Genomic DNA, 20,102 nt, shown 5'->3' with positions numbered 1-20,102 from the left:
AAGGGGTTATGCTAATTAGTTTTGTTCTTTAACAGACTACATGCAATCTCTACAAAGGAACTTCACCAAAAAAATCTGGTTAACCATAGGCAAAAAGTTCCAACAGTATTATTTCAAAATAGGAAGCTTGCATGATTGTACAACTATTTTGATTGCATAATCTCTCCTACAATTCCAACGGCCAAAACTACACTAATTGCTTGAATCTGTACATATAAACTGTTCTAGCAAACTATTTGGTCTAGTCTTGCCATTTGGAAAATAATAATTCTGCCAAAATAAAATACAGCTGTAAACCTACTGAACTTTCATGGAAATTAACGTTAGTCACAGACTCAAAAGCTCACTTCATAATGTCTGAGAGGAGAAAATATGTTGGGGAGCTCAAGTATTTCATGAAATGACACAAATCCAATTTCAGTAACTACAATGGGCTGTGCCTTCTATCACAGGGAAAGTTATCATTGCCATAAACCCTCAATTTTCTTCCAGTGGCCAAAGTTCTCCCCAAATCACAAAGTGGATTCCAATTTCATAGCAGCATGATGGACATGATTTTCACCACATTCTAACTCCAAGAAAAATGCAAAGACCAGCAAAGGCAATGACAGAAAGCCTTTTTCTTTTTTTAAAAAAAAAGTCACTAAGCTTTGTTTTCATTAAGAGGGCACTGGAGCAAACTTGTGATCATAATAGACCCAATCTCAGCGTGGACTGAAATCAAGCACCAATGAAACATCACCTTGACACTTTCATTCTTTTTTGTCACAATACAGTACCACAACTTGGCTCCAACAAGGTTTTTGGATTGGTGGCAAGGAAATGACCAATGGCAGATCCTCTTCAGATCCCAGGTCATTTCAACTTCAGTTACCAAGCTTACTCACTTATGGCGTCATACAGTAATACAGCATGGATACAGGTTCTTCAGCCCTCCGAGTCCATGCTGACCAGGTACCAACCAGCTGGTCCCCATTTCATGTGTTCAGCATTCATCCCTCCAAGTCGAACCCCTTCATGTACTTATAGTGCTTCTCAAGTGACTGCATTGTATCCATCTCAATCACTTCCTTGGACAGCTTGTTCCATATACTTCGTACCCTTTCCATGAAAAAGTTACCCTCCAGGTCCCTTTTAAATCTATCCCCTTCCACCCTAAACCTATGCCCCTAATATTAAGACTCTCAAACCTTGGGTGACGATAAAAAAAAACACCCAACTCTGCACACAACTGATATTCAAACACTTTCTAGAAAATTGAGATAAATCTGGTTAACCAACAATTTTGCTTTTAGAAATTTAGGCAGCACAGTAGCAAAGCAGTTAGCATAATGCTATTATAGCACTAATGGGCTGGGTTAAATTCCACTGCCACTTCTGTGTTCTCCCCGTGATTGCAGGGGTTTCTCTCGGTGCTTCAGTTTCCTCTAACACTCCAAAGATGCCTGGGTTAGTAGGTTAATTAGTCACAAGGCTGTAACGGGGTGGTGCAGACTCACTGGGCCAGAGGGGCCTGTTACCGAGCAGTATCTCTAAATCTATCTTGCTGGCAAGTGTGCAGTCTCTGGTGAATAAAATTGAAGATCTCAGAGCCAGGGTGCTGAGTCAGAGGGAAATTAGGACTGCGTGTGTCCTTTGTTTCATGGAATCCTGGTTAACCCCTTCCGTACCGGATGCACTGATTCAGATCGATGGGTTTACTATACACCGTCAAGATAGATCTATAGTCTCTCAAAAGCAGAGGTGGAGGAGTACGCCTCGTGATCAACTTTTCCTGGTGCACAAGTATACCTGTGCTGTCCCAGTTCTATTCATCAGACCTGGAATATCTAGCAGTTAAGTGCCGTCCTTTTTACCTACCACGGGAATTCTCTGGGCTCATTTTGGTAGAGGTATACATTCCACCTCAGGCCAATGTCAAGCAGGCTTTAGATGATCTGAGCAATGGGATCAACATGCACGAAACAGCGCATCCTAACGCCTTCACCATCGTTTTGGGAGATTTTAACCAGGCCAATCTGAAAAAAAATCGCTAAGCAATTACCATTAACAGATCACTTGCAATTCCAAAGGAAAAAACACACTGGACTATTGCTACACCACCATCAAGAATGCCTACCATGCTATTCCACGCCCTCACTTCGGGAAGTCTGATCACCTAGATGTACTTCTACTCCCTGAATATAAGCAGAGACTGAAGACTGCAGCACCAGTAATCTATTTAATATACATATACCATTATTTATTTATCATTATAATTTTTTCATTTGTTATTATTTTTAATTTTTCTTCTATATTATGCATTGCATTGAACCGTTACTGCTAAATTAACAAATTTTATGTCACATGCCGGTGATTCTGATTCTAAAAATTAAAGATACATACTAATTTCTTCAGAGAGTTGAGGGAATTCGTATATGTGCTCGCACGTATTTCTGCTGTTAGGAATACAGAATCCAAAGTCAAAATCAAAACTCTTCAACAGCTTCTCCCTGAAGTAATGTCTTTCAATCATTCTGAAACTATTCACAGGCTTGTCTCCAACTGTAAATTCTACCCTGTAAAAGCAAGAAAAAGGGTAAAAATAGAATACATAAAATAAAGTGAAGCAACAAATAGACATGTAAACCAAGTTGTACATTCGTTTTGTTTTGATCACAAATGATATTTTTCAATAAATTTGTTCAATTATAGTAAATCTGCCAGAACTAATCATGCTTCTTAATTAAGTTTCAATAGGCTGTATGAGAGTGAAAACAAATCTGAAAAACATCACCCTTTACTTCAAAGCAAAAATCTAATGTTGCCATGGAAACAATAAGATCATTTTGAAACTAAGGTCTTTGAATATTCAGTCCTATTTAATCTATATCTTAAGAATCAGGTGCAACTAAAATTCAAAGTTCAAAGTAAAATTTATTATCAAGGTACATAGGGCACACTTAGAAAATCTATAGAACAAGTAAACTGTAAACAGCAAAATGAATGGCTTTATCACAATTAACACCTTGTGCTTCTGTCTAGAAAAGAGGGTTGATGGTTGTTGGTGGAGAAGAGTGGCATTATCCTTGATCCCCATAATAATTCACAAATAAAGAGCAGCATCTGGCAAGTGCATGGCCTGTGGTTTAATGTTCATCAGTCAGATTTGATTATGAATTTTGAGCAGCACATGGGAAAAGAGCTGAACATCTTGTTGGATTAATGGCGTAGTCTGTGTTGAGCAATACAGCATCCCCAGTACATCACTATTTTGCAAAGTTCTACATCCCTACTATTTCTCAATCTCCAATTCCTGTCTGTTCCAAGAATGCCTAATATTCAGCCTTGGTTAAGTTTAGCATTCCTCCAGTTAAACAGTAACTGAAGAAACACCTTTGGCTCACATTACAATAAGGGTGGGGATGGGGAGGGGGTAAATGGTTGGCAGCAGGGCAGAGGGGGGAGTTTGCTAATTTAGTGTGAAATGCTTCAAAAATATCAAAGTGGAATTTTTTTTAATACAGATGTCCCCTGCTTTTCGAACGTTCGCTTTACGAAACCTCGCTGTTACGAGAGACCTACATTAGTTCCCTGTTTTCGCTAACAGAAGCTGTTTTCACTGTTACGAAGAAAGGCAGCACACGGGGAAAAGCAGTGCGCGCCCCGAACAGCCACTCTCCCCTGGATTCGGAACAGCATTCTCGCCGGCATTGCTTAAACACGTGCCTGTGAGCAGCCGGTTGCAAGATGAGTTCTAAGGTATTGGAAAAGCCTGAAAGAGCTCGTAAGGGTGTTACACTTAGCGTAAAACTAGACATAATTAAGCGTTTCGATCGTGGTGAATGAAGTAAGGACAAAGTGAGTTTGGCTTGTGGAAGTTGACGAAGATGATGTTGAAGAAGTTTTGGTATCCCATGACCAAGAACTGATAGATGAAGAGCTGATGCAATTGGAAGAGGAAAGGATAACAATCGAAACCGAATGCAGTAGCGAACTGAACGTGAAGCAACTGCATGAGATTTTCACTGCAATGATAAAGTACGACTTTAATTTTGAAAGGGTATGTAGGTTTAGGGGATATTTGCAGGATGGTTTGAGTCCTTCCAAAGAACTGTATGATAGAAAAATGCGCGAGGCTCAGAAGTCAAGCAAGCCTTCCACATCAGCCATAGCAGACGACGAACCTTGACCTTCGACATCGAGGCGGGCAGTCATAGGAGAAGATGAGCTGCCTGCCCTAATGGAAACAGACGATGATGAGATGACACCCCAGTGTCCCACCACCCCGACCCTCAGGCCGCGGACAGATACCGATTTGCAGAGAATGCAGCGGTAGCCAGGAGGCACACAGCACATCTTTAAGAAAAAAAGCCGAAATAAACATGCTAATTAATTAGGGGCCGCCCAGCACATAATTGTCGGCCCAGATCAGAGGCAACGCAATCGGCAATCCCCTCTGATCTGGGCCAACAATTACGTGCCGGGCAGCACCTAATTAATTAGCATGTTTATTTTGGTTTTTTTCCCTTAAAGATGTGCTGTGTGCCTCCCGGCTACCGCTGCATTCTCCGCGGATTGGTATCGGTCAGCGGCCCGGAGGGTGGGGGCCACTGCACCACCCAAACTCCGACGACTCAGCGTAACACACCATCATCAGTGTGCTTGGCAAGCTGTCTTCCCGATTCCCGTAAGTGATACAACACTGTACATACATTATTTCTACTTTATATAGGCTGTGTATTTTTACGTGTTATTTGGTATGATTTGGCAGCTTCATGGCTTAAAGGTTACTGGGGAGAGTGTTTTTGCCGAGGGCATTTGCGTGAGATTTTCTGCCAAGAGTGCTTGCGTGAGATTTTCACTACGGAGAACAGTGCCGGCAATGATTGTGGAAAAGTATTTCCACTTTATATAGGCTGTGTATTTCTCAAATCATTCCTGCTTTTACTATATGTTACTGTTATTTTAGGTTTTATGTGTTATTTGGCATGATTTGGTAGGTTATTTTTGGGTCTGCAAATGCTCACAAGATTTTCCCATATAAATAAATGGTAATTGCTTCTTCGCTTTACAACATTCCGGCTTACGAACCGTTTCATAGGAACGCTCTACCTTCGGATGGTGGGGGAAACCTGTATACATGTGAAAATGTGGGAAGGGACAAATAGAGGACGATGAAGAGTGGTGGAGAGATGAGGCAAGAAAGAAGCAAGGTAACTGGACAAATAGGTAAAAGCAGGTTACAGGGAGGAAAGGGGCATTTAGATAGATAATGGAAACTAGTTGAGGTAGACTAGATGCAATGCTAAGTGATTAAACCACATACGATAAAGACGGTGGCAGAGACAAGCATTTATAAATATCCTGTCACATATTATGGTGTAGATGGTTAAAGTGAGGTCAATAATCTGTATTGCAGTACATTAATAATAACATGGTGATAACAATAGTGGTTTATTAATTCTACATTTCCACTAATAACATTGATAGTCAATTGCAAGTTTTGCTCATGATATGCTTTGGTATAACAATGACAATTTGCTCAGTGCACAAGGTTTTTTTTAAACTACTACATGGACATTTTCCACAGCTATTTACCAATGTTAAATGATACTTCAGATATACATGCACACCTAAAATCAAAACCTCCAAGAACTGCTGACAATGCACTGTTTTACAAAACAAAGAATAGTGAGCCACCCATCATTTCTGTAACTATTGAGCCTATTCCTTCATTCAGTGAGATTACCACTGACCTTTAACTTACCTACACGTCCAATGTCTCTTCTCTTTTGCTAAAGACCATAACAAACTCCTTTTAGATACAAAATTTTCCTTCTAAAAGGCTTGGTCCTATTATTTAAGCTGTGCCCCTTAGTTTCAAATACTGAGCCAAACCTTTACTTCTCTTTACCCCAATGGTTTCCCACAAATGCTCAAAAACTGATTAAATCCTTTAATCTCTTAAATTAAAAACAACCCAAGACTGGATGGTCCAATCTCAAATTTAAAATTTTGGAGTCCAAAATTCATATTGATAAATCTAGACAGCATTATTTTAGGACAACCTTATTCCTCCCAAGATATATTGCCAAGAATTTCTTACGATATATTAGTAATAATCCAAGTCAGGCTGTGCATGGCTGCAACTACATTTTAGGATAACTTTTCAGGTATAAAATACAGTTTATTAGGCTGCTTGATTATTTTCTTGGTACCTAGTTTCATGTACATGGATGCTGATATTGGTGTGGAGGCCATGAGGTCAGAAGGATGGTTGTTGATGATCACCAAACTTGCTCAAGATTACAACATCTTCCAACTCTTAAATCTTGTTGGGGAGTGTGAGATTGAGGTGGGAGGAAGTGAGCCTTCCTGTCTAAAAGGCACCGAGCTGCAGTGGTCATCAAGGCTCAGACTTAGTTGTTTCCTTAAAAGTAATGCCCTGATATGACTACGTGTTACTTGAGGCTGACTTCTAGCAAATTCAACATACGAGGGAACAGGCAGGAAGGAGAAACATACCTGATTTCAACCTTACCAGTCTACTTGTCACAGATGCACCTTTCCACGAAAGGATCAGTGGAAGTGACCACCAAGTGGTTCTCATCGAAACAAGATACCATCTTCACCATGAAAATACCCTTTATTATGCAGAACCTTGAAATCCAGCACACACAAAATGCTGGAGAACTGACTCATAGCTAATGCTTTTTAATACAAGCAACAACTCAATGAACCTATTCAGCACTGTTTCCAAAGCCTCCACGTTCTTCCTGCAATGTGGTGATCAGAACAGAACACAATACTCGAGATGCAACCTAGCCAAAGTTTTATGCAACTGTGATGCAACGTCCTGACGCATACTTTTATATTCAGTGCCCTGACTGATGAAGTATGCTATTCAACAACTTTAATGCATTATCTACGTGTTGTCAATTTCAAGGAGCTATGGATTTAGACCCCAAGATCCCTCTGTACATCAATGTCCTCCACTTATACAGTGGATTCTACTTAATTGGGCCATTAGTTAAACGGGGGAGCTCCTCATTTGGCACAACTCAAAAACTAATCAAGAAAATAACCAGGATTCCCTTTACTTATTTGGGACACACTGCTGCTTAATCGGGACAGGAGTTTGATGGCAAACAGTTTCTAACTTGTGTCAATTGAGTATGCTTGTTTTGTGTTATCTATTTATACTTCATTGTCGCCAAACAATTGATACTAGAACATACAATCATCACAGCGATATTTGATTCTGCGCTTTCCGCTCCCTGGAGTACAAATCAATAGTAAATATTAAAAATTTAAATCATAAATTATTAATTACCTACTGAGGGAGGAGAAGATGGCGGCGTGACGCAGCGCGCGCGGCCGTTCCGAATGATATCGTATGTGTTAACTAGGGAGCCGTGCACAATCCTGATTTGATGTGTGTGCAATCAAGAATCTCTGGAGGGGAAGGCCCCAAATCCTCGGCTTTGCCTATTGCCTGTTGTCGGGGTCGAAGCGCTCCGTAGAGATGGTGCTTGGTGTCGGAGAGCTGGTCGGAGGCTCGAGTTTTCGGACGGACTCAGAGAATGCTGTGGTCAGATGCTTCCAGGATGCTGCATTGGTAAGTTTGCGGCACTGGAGGTTCATCGTCTGCGTGAGATGATGGGACTTTCGAAAGACTTTGAGACGTTTTACCGTGCCCATGGTCTGTTCTTTATCAAATTACGGTATTGCTTTGCACTGTTGTAACTATATGTTATAATTATGTGGTTTTTGTCAGTTTTTCAGTTGGTTTGTCATGTGTTTCTGTGATATCATTCTGGAGAAACACTATCATTTCTTAAAACATGCATTACTAAATGACAATAAAAGAGGACTGCGTGTCCTCATAATCTAATCTAATCTAAATAGAAAATAGAAAATGGAAAGTAAGGTAGCGCAAAGAAAACCAAGAGGCGGGTCCGGCTATTTGGAGGGTACAGCCCAGATCCGGGTCAGGATCCGTTCAGCAGTCTTATCACAGTTGGAAAGAAGCTGTTCCCAAATCTGTCTGTATGAGTCTTCAAGCTCCTGAGCCTTCTCCCAGAGGGAAGAGGGACAAAAAGTGGGTGGGTCGTGTCCTTGATTATCCTGGCAGCACTGCTCCGACAGCGTGCGGTGTAAAGTGAGTCCAAGGACAGAAGATTGGTTTGTGTGATGTGCTGCGCCGTGTTCACCACCTTCTGCAGCTTCTTCCGGTCTTGGACAGGACAGCTTCCATACCAGGTTGTGATGCACCCTAGAAGAATGCTTTCTACGGCGCATCTATAAAAATTAGTGAGGGTTTTAGGGGACAGGCCAAATTTCTTCAGTTTTCTCAGGAAGGTGCTGGTGGGCCTTCTTGGCAGTGGACTCTGCTTGGTTGGTCCAAGTCAGGTCATTTGTGATATTGACCCCTAGGAACTTAAAGCTTTTGACCTGTTCCACTTGCGCACCACAGATACAAACTGGGTCGTGCGGTCCGCTACTCCTTCTGAAGTCAACAACCAATTCCTTCGTCTTGCTGACGTTGAGGGATAGGTTATTGTCTTCGCACCATGCCACCAGGTTCTTTTCCTCTCTGTACTCAAACTCATCATTACCCGAGATACGGCCTACAATTGTTGTGTCATCAGCAAACTTATATATTGAGTTTGATGGAAACTTGGCTACACAATCATGGGTGTACAGTGAGTACAGCAGGGGGCTGAGTACACAGCCTTGTGGGTCACCAGTGCTCAGAGTGATTGTAGAGGAGAGCTTGTCCCCTATTTTTACAGCCTGGGTCCTGTCTGTGAGGAAGTTGAAGATCCAGCTGCAGATCTGAGTGCTAAGGCCCAGGTTCCGGAGCTTAGGAATCAGTTTATTTGGAATGATGGTATTAAAGGCAGAGCTGTAGTCAATGAAAAGGAGCCTTACGTATGCGTCTTTATTCTCCAGGTGTTCTGAGGAATATAGGGCCAGAGAGATGGCATCTGCCGTTGACCCGTTGCTCCAATAGGCTATTTGGGTCAATAGGCACTGATTCAAAAAGCAGTGAAGACTTAGAGGATGCAATCATTGAGAACATTGTATCAAACACCAAGGCAGAAAATATGAAGACCAGGAAAGTGTTGAAGATGACACACCTGAACTTGAACTAGTGATGACAAAGGACGCCAGGAAATTTATTATTGGACTATGACACTGCTTCATGCAGGAAGGCAATGAAGGTGGTCCATTATCTGCATTACGTGCCTGTGCTGATTTTGTTCATTTACAGGAAATCAAAAGAACATAGTGGTGTACGCTAGATGAATTCCTCTGTTGATAATTATTAGGCACAGATACATAGTTTTATAATACTGTAGTAGTAATGGTAGTGTTCTAATTTGCATATTTAAATGAAATACAGAACAATCTGTTACTCAGTTAAATGGTAGTTCGTCTTTTTTTTAAAATACCTTTTTAAACTATTTCCATGAAACTTCAGCTAATTGGGGCAGGCACTTAATTGGGCCAAAATGTACTGGTCCTGATGTGTCACAATTAACTGGAAGCCACTGCATAACTGGTGGCTTTGAAGAAATCATTCAGTTTAGGACACAGTAGAACTGCTGAGAGCTGTACCCCCCTGCAACCCCTGACATAACCCAAGCATATCACACTTCCCCATTCACAACTGCACCAATCTTTCAAAGTATTTCAAAGTATGAAGCTATTAGTTGTAATTAAGTACTGAGAAAAATGCAATGTAAATGCTATTAGTTCCTACTTATTTAACAAACTATTGGCCATTGAACATAATAAAGATTTCTATTTTGGAAGAGAAGAGATTCATTTGAAAGGAAGCATGGAGAAAGGCTTTGTAAATCAAATTACAAAATAATACAGAAGTTTTAGGAAGAGCGATGGCATACACACAAATCTTCAAATCCAGCAGAAACATTGAATGGCTTAAATGCATATGAAAACCTTCATTTCACTCATGGAGAAATGCAGTGCAAAAGTCAGTAAAGAATAAAATTGCATAAAGCACAGGCTGGCCTCACACAGAACACTGAGACCGGTTTTCAGGAAGAATATCAGGACTTCTGAGCACACTAAAGTTATGTGGAAAGACTGAAGCTAGGATTGTCCTCAAAGTAGGGAGGCAGAGTAAAGAGGTGACCAAAATGGCAAGAAGTTTTAACATTACAAAAAGGAAAATTTCCACAAGAAATGAAGATGAATGGCAAAAAAGCAGAGACAAAAAAGAAGAAATCCTTTTATCATTTCTGAGGATCTGCCCTGGGTCCAGCATGTAACTGCCATTACAAAGGCAGCACAGCAGAGCCTCTGCTTTCTCAGAAGTTTGTGTAGATTTGGCATGTCATGTAAAACTTTGATAAACTTCTATAGATGGGCAATGGAAAGTATACTGATTGGTTACATCACAGCCTGGTATGGTAACACTAATACCCTTGAATGGAGAAGCCTACAAAATGTAGTGGACACCACCCAGTCCATCACAAGTAAAGCACTGCCCATCACTGAGTACATCTGCAAGGAACACTGTCACAGGAAAGCAGCATCTATCATCAAGGACCCCATCCATCTGCGCCGTGCTCTTTTCTCTCTGCTGCCATCAGGGAGTTGGAACAAGAGCCACATGTCCTATAGGACAGTTTCAAGAACAGTTATTACCCATTAATGATTAGACTGTTGAACCAACATGGATAACTTCACTCACCTTAATACTGAACTGATTCCACAACCATGGATTCACTTCAAGGACTCTACAACTCATGTTCTTGATATTTATTACTTACTTATTATTTTGTTTTTATTTCTTTTCTTGTATTTACACAGTTTATTCTCTTTTGCTTATCGATCGTTTGCCCATCTTTGTTGTGTGATTTTTTTCATTGATTCTATTGTTTCTTTGTATTTATTATGAATGTCCCACAAGAAAACAAATCTCAGGGAAGTAGATAACATGTATGTAGTTTGGTAATAAATTTACTTTGAACTTTGAAAAGTATTCATGTACCGAGTTGTCGTGAATAGAATGTACTTATTGATCAGATGATGGAAACAATCTCAATAGTAACTTCAAAGAAATGGAACAGGATATGTAGATTAAAAAAGGGAAAAAATAACTGCATGGCCATGGAACAGAAGTAGAAAAGTGCAATGAATTAGCCAGCTCTTTTCAAAGAGATGGTTTAAAGGGCCAACTATCTCCCTTCTATGCGATATGGACCTACAATGCCAATTTATTTCCATTGATCTCGATAGAAACAACTTGCTGAGTCAAAATTAAATGTTAAAATGATTCTGCAATGTAATTTTAGTAACTGGAAACTGTATTGTATAGTTTTAGACACAGTTTAGGAAGTGAGGAAACCAAGGTACAATCAAAAAATGCTTTGAGTTAATTTCATTACAGTATTTCATAGACTCATACGTAATGGTTCTGATGGGCTCCTGCTCAACCTGCTTGGATTATCTAATGGCAAAGTGTTGCTCATACTAACTGCCACAGAGTTCACTTCAACTATCCTGACAGCAGTCCACATCACAATTCAGAAGAATATGTATATATTTCCTCTTCTCCCCTCCCACACCAGGCAGAACAAACTTAAGCCTGAAAGCATGTACCTCCAGGCTCAAAGACAGCTTCTACTCTGCATATGCAACCATTTTTGAAAGATACACTAAGAGAACAGCTAATATGCAGAATCCTGGGTTTCAAAAGAGATAATGACAACAGAATTATTCTGATATTCTTTACAACTAGAATATTACTTTCAGTTTATGATGGAAATGAAGGTACACAAGGGTGATGAGTAGATCACTGCGAAGGCTCCAAGGATGAAGAATTTCAGCTTCCAAGATCGATTGGAGATACGGGGACTATCATCTTTGGAGGAAGGTAGGTTGAGGGGAAATTTGACTGAAATGCACAAAATCATAGCAGGCTTGGATAAAATTGACAGAATGAATGGTGCAAGAATTGGGCAAGAGACATGCAGGAATTATTTTCAAAAAGAGTTGCATTGACCAAGAATTCATTGCCTACAAAATGGATTGAAGTAATGACGATTAATAACTTGGGAATGACAATGGATAGACAGGAGGTAAACAAGCTCACAGAGCTATAAAAACAGAATGGAGGAATGAGACCGGTTTGATAGATCAGCAGACAGCAAGCCATTGACTTGGCGGACTGAATGGCCTACATTGACCTCGTGACCTGTGTCCATACCCAATTCTATTTGGATGTGCATATATTATGCAAGTATTTGAAAATGGAACTGGATGCACAGTCATCAGTAAATATCCTTATGACAGCCCTTATGATGGAGCAAAGGTTGCTGATGAAGCAAGTGGCTGGTGCTGGAATACTACCCAAGGTTCAGCAACAGTAATGTCTGCAAGTAAAATGATTGGCTTCAACAACAATATTTTCCTTTTCTTGTGCTTAACGTTTTCCTTTGTTCTAGCTATTACCCCTATAACTGGAGCACTTTCTCTCTATCCAAATTCACTTAAAATTTACTGTGGTCTTGCATGTCGCACTGTTAAATACTGCTTTGATATCAACAGCATATGTACACCTGGAATTCAATTCTTTGGCTTAATTTTGGAGAAGGCTGTTAAGAGCCCTGTTGTTTATGTAGTCCTGAGTGGAATCTAAATAGAATGTTCTAATACTTCTTCACATTATGGCTGTATTGAAACAACTTCAAAAAAGCATAGCTAAATCTGGAGTGTGAAATTTCAGCATTACAACTGTTATTGCTAGAATCCCTAACTCTTATTGTGCTAACTACAATCAGCTGCTCCATTGATTTTAAAGGACTGAATACACCTGCAAATACATTTAGACTATGTGGTTGGACTACAAAACTTTATTGTAATTGACTGCTTGTTAGATAGTTCAGATTTTTTTGTAATGTGTTTTCGCATACCTTTTAAGTTTATGGTGTAGCTTTATCTGGACTGTACCTCATTTTCAGTTTTGCCTGCTTTTGTATAGCTTACCACTGTATCTACGTTTGTACACCGTGTATACACTCCTCATTAAAACTGATCCCCAGATCCAAGGATGACAGCAGAATGGTAGTTCCACTCAGCACTTGTAGGTGCCCTCAGATAGAACTGTGATGTTGTCTCTTCTGCCAATTCTGCCTCGTTCAGATAAATCTACAAGCAACACATAGGTAAGGATCGGATGAAGTATGATTTATCGTCTCGGCATTTGTTGTAGACCAAGAATGGAAAAGGAATGTTACACAAGAAAGTGGTAGGCATCTTCCCTAATCACCCATAGTATCAGGCTGTAAGCAGATCAAATATTATGCATACTCTACAGGTAATTCTAACCGAATCTTAAAGGTGCAGAAAGAAAAATAAATTGAACTTACGTTGCACCAACTGTTCTCAGCCTCAAGAAGGCAGGAGTGAATTGGTAACGAACAAACCTTCCAGAACTGGAATCCAATCTCCCATTCTCATCATCGTCATCTTCTAACTCTGAAGATGTAAATTTAGCAATTCAACATTTAAAGATCTACAGACACCCTACTGCACATTATGAAAAATCCGATAAACTGAATAATTCTGAATTGTGATAGTTGTCATTTATGGCTCATGGAATATCTTATGCTGTTTCACTGTGATACAAGGATGCCCATCCATCATTTCCATGTGCTACTTTTAAAAAGCCAATGGATTATCTATTAATTGGCAACTAGAATTGGCATAAGGTAGTAATGGTACTTTCCATAATTTGTACAATGAAGGGTTCACATCACTGCAAATCAACCAATGTGTGAGTCAATCAAGGAATATTCTGCTAGATCGGGGGTTCCCAATCTGGGGTCCACGGGTCCCTTGGTTAACGCTAGGGATCCATGGCATAAGAGAGGTTGGGAACCTCTGATCTAGATGAAATCTAGCCTCCGTACCATATCAGGAGTTAATATATTTACTGAATTTAGCTTCATAATTGTCACAGGAAAACATAACATGTGCTTTGCTATCAATTTTCTAAGATTAGTTTTGCACGTCAAAACCCCTCCATTGTCAATATGTTATTGTCTATTGCGTATTTACACCTTGCCACTTGAAAGCAAAATATTTGAGAAGGATGGTAATGAGATGGAAAAAAAATCAACTATGCCTTCAGCAGAAAGTTATGCACATTCACTTCAGCAAGATGCAGTCCAGAACAATTCCCGCCACCACCCTTTATAATTAAAACAAAATGAGGATTGAAGCAAACTGTAATGCCTACTGGAAAGCTTCCTCATCTCTGGATGAAATTAGCTTGTTCAGAGCAAAGTGAGCATTGAATGTGTTGCTTCTGACCTCCAGTTACTTAATGAGGATTTTTTTAAAAATCAAAATGAACCCTATTCAATGCTTTTAAGTAAATACCGATTTGGAGTATTCTTTTAGTTTGCAAACAATGCAAAATTACTCTCGCAACAGCCTCAGTGTAAAAAAGCCTCAACAATCAAATTATAATCACATTCTAATTGAGACATTTTTCTTCTAGAAATATATAATCCACTTTGTAATGATCCTTCCAAACATTAGGAACAGGAACTAATACAGACTGTGTAGCCAACTGAATCTGTTCCAAAACTGCCAGTTCAAGGTGGAGTTGATGGCTGTTCACAATTCAACTTTCCTACCCTTTCCCCATATCGAAGTTTCAGGTCAACAAATTTTCATCACACCTTAAATCTATGCCATCTAGTTTTAAAACCCAGCTCTCCCCCACCTTGGGGTAAAAGGCTATAACAAACCATTCTTTCTATGCCCTTCATGATTTTATCTATCTTTACAAGGTCATCTTCAGCCTCCCATGCTCCAGGGACAAAGGCCCCTACCGATCCTGTCATTCCTCAAACACCAGCCCTCCAGTCCTGGTTAAATTTTTGCAGAACTTTTCTGCACCCTGTTCAACTCAAATGACATCCTTCCTATAGCTAGGAGACCAGAACTACACAGAATACTCTGTGGACTCCCACCAATGTCTTATATACTCATAAGATAATGCCCCAAACCTTGTACTCAATGCCCACTGTTACAGCAAATTCCTTCTTTATCATCTTAACTACATGTGTTGCTCCAAATCATGAATCTCCCTATTAAACAACGCTCTCCAGAGCCCTTCCATTAACTGCCTAACACAAAAGGTTAGCAAGCAAGCTGCTTATGGAATTAAGACAAATGACATATGGGCCTTTATTGCTTGGTTGCAGGAATTTAAAAGAGAAGTTTTATTGCATTGAACATTTTGGTGAGTACACACCTGGAACAGTGTACACCTATTTTGACCATAAGACATAGCAGCAGAATTAGGCCATTCGGCTCATTGAGTCTGCTCTGCTATTCAATCAGATTATCCCTCTCAGCCCTATCCTTTTGCCTTCTCCATGTAAGCTTCAACGCCTTTCCTAATCAAGAACCTATCAATCAATGCCTGCTTTAAATATACCCATGACTTGGCCTCCATAGTTGTCTATGGCAACGAATTACACAGATTAATCATTTTCCAGCTAAAGAAATTCCTCACCTCTGTTCTAAAGGAATATCATTGTATCCCAAGTTTGTGCCCCCAGGTCCTATACTCCCCTACTATTCGAAACATCATCTCCATTTCCACTTGCTGATCTCCTGTTTTTAAAATAAGGGTAAACTAGCATTTGAGGCAATCCAGAATACATTTCCAATCTGCTGGAATCTTCCAAGAATATAGAAAATCTGAAAAACAAGTGCATGCAATATCCTTGCAGTTGCCCCTTGTATAGTCCCCAGAATGCAGCTACGAATCCAGGTTTTAAAAATACTGTGAACCCAACTGGAAAACTCAGGTCAGGAGGTGACTTTATAGATAGAAACAGGGTAAACAATTGATACTTAGAACTGGAAAAATATAGAAAATGGTCATTTTTTAAGGAAAGGGAATGGGAAGAACAAGGGTAGTGACTACGAGAGGGTAGAGACCAGAAATAAATGACATACATTGGTGTAATTGACATCAAGTAATATTTATGGAAGCTGATCAGTATAAAGGTGAAAAAACACAGGGACAACTGATATTAGAAAAGTGTAGATCCTTTTTCTTTACCCACTTGCTTGGTTTCACACTCCTGTCCCTCCCCTTTTATTGATCGAAGGTTTCAGGATTCAAAGTGATCTAAGGGAACAGGGACTATTTCAGCTAAATGGACATTGGTTAAGTTTCAACTCATGCTTGGATCTTGAAATATTAAAAATACCTTGTTATTACAGGCTACTAATGAAAATAATTAGATGTCTCCTAGACCAGGGAAGAAATGGAAAAATAAATCAAGGCATTTTTGAAACTAATAAAAATAGATTGAACATACTAAAAGATAAGTGCACTGAAGGAGACAAACACGACATGAAGTGATTATATTTACAAATGTATAAAGATTCAAACTTCAGAGCAAATATTGTAGAAATAAGATTGCCCTAGATTTTCAAGCAGCTTCAATTTTTCACAACCAACTTGATAAATTAGAACATTAAAACTTTTACTGAAATTTCAAACTCACTGAATACAAAAGTACAACATACATAAAAAAGATGGAACTAACAAAAAATGAATTAACTATTGAAACACTGTCCAAAGCTAGCTATAGACTCAAATAAAGTGTTATATCTAAGAAAACCATCAACAACCTCTTAGCTTTAAAGATTTTAGGAGCATTACCAGTGGTTACTTACCAGAGGATGGTGGCTTGGCAATTTCAAACAAAACTGTCCCAGTTTCCATATCGCGGATCTTAAACCGTGTGAAGTCAATGTTGTATATGTTGTCTTCAGGCTTACACAAGTAGGCTAGAAAACAAGCAATTGTGTTTTGAGGCTCGACCGATATAGCAACAAAATTACTTAAAACTTATTAGCACAAATGAAAGGTACAAGATTTTCTTTTATAAACTTAGCCCAGTGATTTAGTGAAAATGACTGATCAAGCCATCGTGCAATTCAAAACCTTGGCCAAGCTGGCGGTATATTACAAAAGCAAATAAGAGCTTTGTGCAAATGATAACTATTTTTGTCGCACAATTAATTTTTCTCAAATTACCTTTGAGGTTGCAAGCCACAAATATACAGATCTCTTTAAAAAGGGAATTATTATATTTTATGAAGTGACAGGTAAAGATAAAAAGCAAATCAGTGATATTATGCATGCTTTCTTTTTGTATAATGGTGTAGATCTGAACACACATCCGAGTCGTAGCTGGACTACTGTGTTCAGGGCTGATCTCTCAATACAAGCAAAGAAACAATTACACTTTGGCAACTTTAAATTCCTTGGCATTATCATTTCTGAGCATCTGTCCTGGGTCCAGTATGTAAGTGTAATTACAAAGAAGGCACAACAGCACCTCTACTTTCTTAAGAGTTTGCGAAGATTCGGCATGTCACCTAAAACTTTGGCAAACATCTATATATGTGAAGTGGAGAGTACATTGACTGGTTGCATCACGGCCTGGTATGGAAGCACTGTTGAACGGAAAAGCCAAAGAAAAAGTAGTGAATACTACTTTTTCCATAGATAAAAGCCCTCCCCATAGATAAAGTCCATCACAGATAAAGCCCTCCCCATCATTGAGCACATCTAAAGGAGTGCTATTGCAGGAAAGCAGCATCCATCAAGGGCCTCACCATTCAGGCCATATTCTCTTCGCACTGCTGCCAGAGAGGTGGTACAAGAGCCTCAGGACCTACACCACCAGGTTCAGGAATAGTTATTACACCTACCCGTCAGGCTCTTGAACCAGAGTGGATAACTTCACTCACCCCAACACTGAACTGATTCTAAAACCTATGGACTCACTTTCAAGAACTCTTCATCTCATGTCTTCTACATGCATTGCTTATTTATTATGTGATTTTTGTTTTGTATTTGCACAATTTGTTGTCTTTTGCACATTTGTTTTCCATCATGTTGGATGTGATTCTATTGCATTTCTTGTATTTATTCCGAATTCTCACAAGAAAAGTAATCTCAGGGTTGGATATAGTGACAGATGTACTTTGATAATGAATTTTCTTTGAACTTTGATCCAGTAAAGGTTCAGACTGATTCAGTGGCATGACAGTTATAACAAATAGTGAGCAGTTCAGCAGAAAGAGCTTGTATACGAGTTTAGAAGAAAGAAATTACAAAATATGAGGCTTAGCAGGTTTGATGCAGAGAAGATTATTTCCCTGGTTGCAAGAATTTAGGTCTAGAGGGCATGGTATTAGAATGAATGATAGGTCTTTTAGGACTGCAAAGAGATTTCTTTACTCAGAGGTTGGTGAATCACTGAATTTTTCTACCCGCGAGGCTCTGAAATTGCAGGCATTATGTTCACTTCCAAGCAGAGTTTTCTTGACATCAAGGGAATTGAGACATACAAGTGTTCAACAAGATAATGCTCAAATGCATCAATCTTTATCCCAATGACTGGCAGTGTAATCTTGAAGAGCTATAGGACCTACTCTTGATCCAACTGCTTTAAGGTCCAGCTGGTTGGCCATTCAGAAAGATTTTCTTCAGACAGCGTGTAGTCAATTTTTAGAATTTTCCAACTAGGAGGAATACGAAAGCTCCATCACCAAATATATGCAAGACAGAGTTGACAGAATTTGAAATATTAAGAGAATACAGGGTTTAATGCAGTAAAATTAGTAATAAATCAATTAATGGCTAGGAAGAGCAAAAGGCCAAATAATTATTTTTGGCAACTATTTTTCATGCCCTTAGTTTCCAGTAATTGGCGAGGTACCCCCTCAGCAGTAGCGTTCTTTTAGGAGCACACATATTAAGAAGGCTGGAGCTCCCACGCACGCATCCCGCCCCCCCCCCCCCCGCAAGTGAAGAATTCTGAAGGGTGACCTTATTTAAGTATATAAGATCATAAGGGACATATAAGATGAATGGTTAGTCTTTTTTCCTGGATAGAGTGTTGAAACTTAGAGGGCAGAGATTTAAGGTGAGAAGCAAAAATTTTAAAAAGGGGCATGGGAGACCAATTTTGGATAATTTTAGAATGTGTATATAAGACAGATTTGAAAAAGTAATACACAAAATGCTGAAGGAACTCAGCGGGGCAGGCAGTGTCAATGGAAAGGAATAAAAAGTCAATGTTTCAGGCGAAGACCCTTTATGTGAGTTCCTCTAGCATTTTGGATTTCTGATATAACACCTATTCCTGGTGGAGGATAACAATCAATCAACACATCAGTTTCCACAGATTCTGTAGATATTAAGCATTTCTTGCACAACTGATCTCATTGTACCATACGATCTCAAGAAGGTGGCATCCATCATTAAAGTCCTTCAACAAACCTTGCCCTCTTCTCATTGCTACCATCAAGGAGAAGCTACAAGAGCCTGAAGACCCACACTAAATATTTTAAGAACAGCTTCTTCGCCTCCATCATCAGATTTCTGCTCTGTCCATGAACTCTACTTCGTTATTTATCTTTACACTATTTATTTGTAACTAATTTTTATGTCCTGCACTACTGCTGTAAAACAAGACTTTACAATACTGTGCATCTGTGAGTCCTCTCAGCCAGCAGCACTGATTTACACTCTTTCAAAGCTGTCGTGCCCAATTCTTCCTCCAAAAAGTCAGTGCTTGAGGACTTTTCTCCTTCCTTTCAAATGTCTAAAGCTCACACCCTTCAATTCTTAATTCTAGTGCAGTCTATAACCTCACCCCGACCCCTATCTTTCAGACCTAGCCATGCTGTTTTCAGCATCTCTTCCAATCTTCTCTCTGATGATCCATTGGATAAGGCCAATGTAGGCTTTATCCCCTACAACCCCATGTCAATGAACCCTGATTCTGAGGCAATATGGAGCTTTTCTGCTGCTTTTGTCTTGTGTCTATTTCCCCCAAAAGAAATCTTAATGTCTCTTCCTCCTGAATTCAGATTTCCGAATATACCCAAATCTTTTCTCTTGGATTCTTTTAACATCTTCTGGTATTGTTGTTGCAAATACTGTGAGAATGAAATTCCTAATCTAATCCACCTATCTCTGAGCATTTAACGCTCTGCTCACCAATGACCAACACCAACATTATTTCAAACTG

General features: G+C 39.5%; 1 protein-coding gene across 1 annotated transcript in view; it reads right to left on the bottom strand.

Moving 5' to 3' along the window:
* The window catches only part of unc119.1 (unc-119 homolog 1), a 59,837-nt gene that overhangs the window by 7,357 nt on the left and 32,378 nt on the right, over positions 1–20,102 (bottom strand). Inside the window, exons 2-4 of the mRNA XM_063034210.1 lie at positions 16,729–16,842; positions 13,389–13,497; positions 2,386–2,558 (exon numbers count right to left, since the gene is read on the bottom strand). Of these exons, the coding sequence (XP_062890280.1) occupies positions 2,386–2,558; positions 13,389–13,497; positions 16,729–16,842 (396 nt within the window). The remainder of the gene's footprint in view (positions 1–2,385; positions 2,559–13,388; positions 13,498–16,728; positions 16,843–20,102) is intronic.

The sequence above is a fragment of the Mobula hypostoma genome, chromosome 27 (genome assembly GCF_963921235.1).
Source record: "Mobula hypostoma chromosome 27, sMobHyp1.1, whole genome shotgun sequence".
NCBI classification, from domain to species: domain Eukaryota; kingdom Metazoa; phylum Chordata; class Chondrichthyes; order Myliobatiformes; family Myliobatidae; genus Mobula; species Mobula hypostoma.
This window is presented reverse-complemented; position numbering and strand designations above follow the sequence as displayed.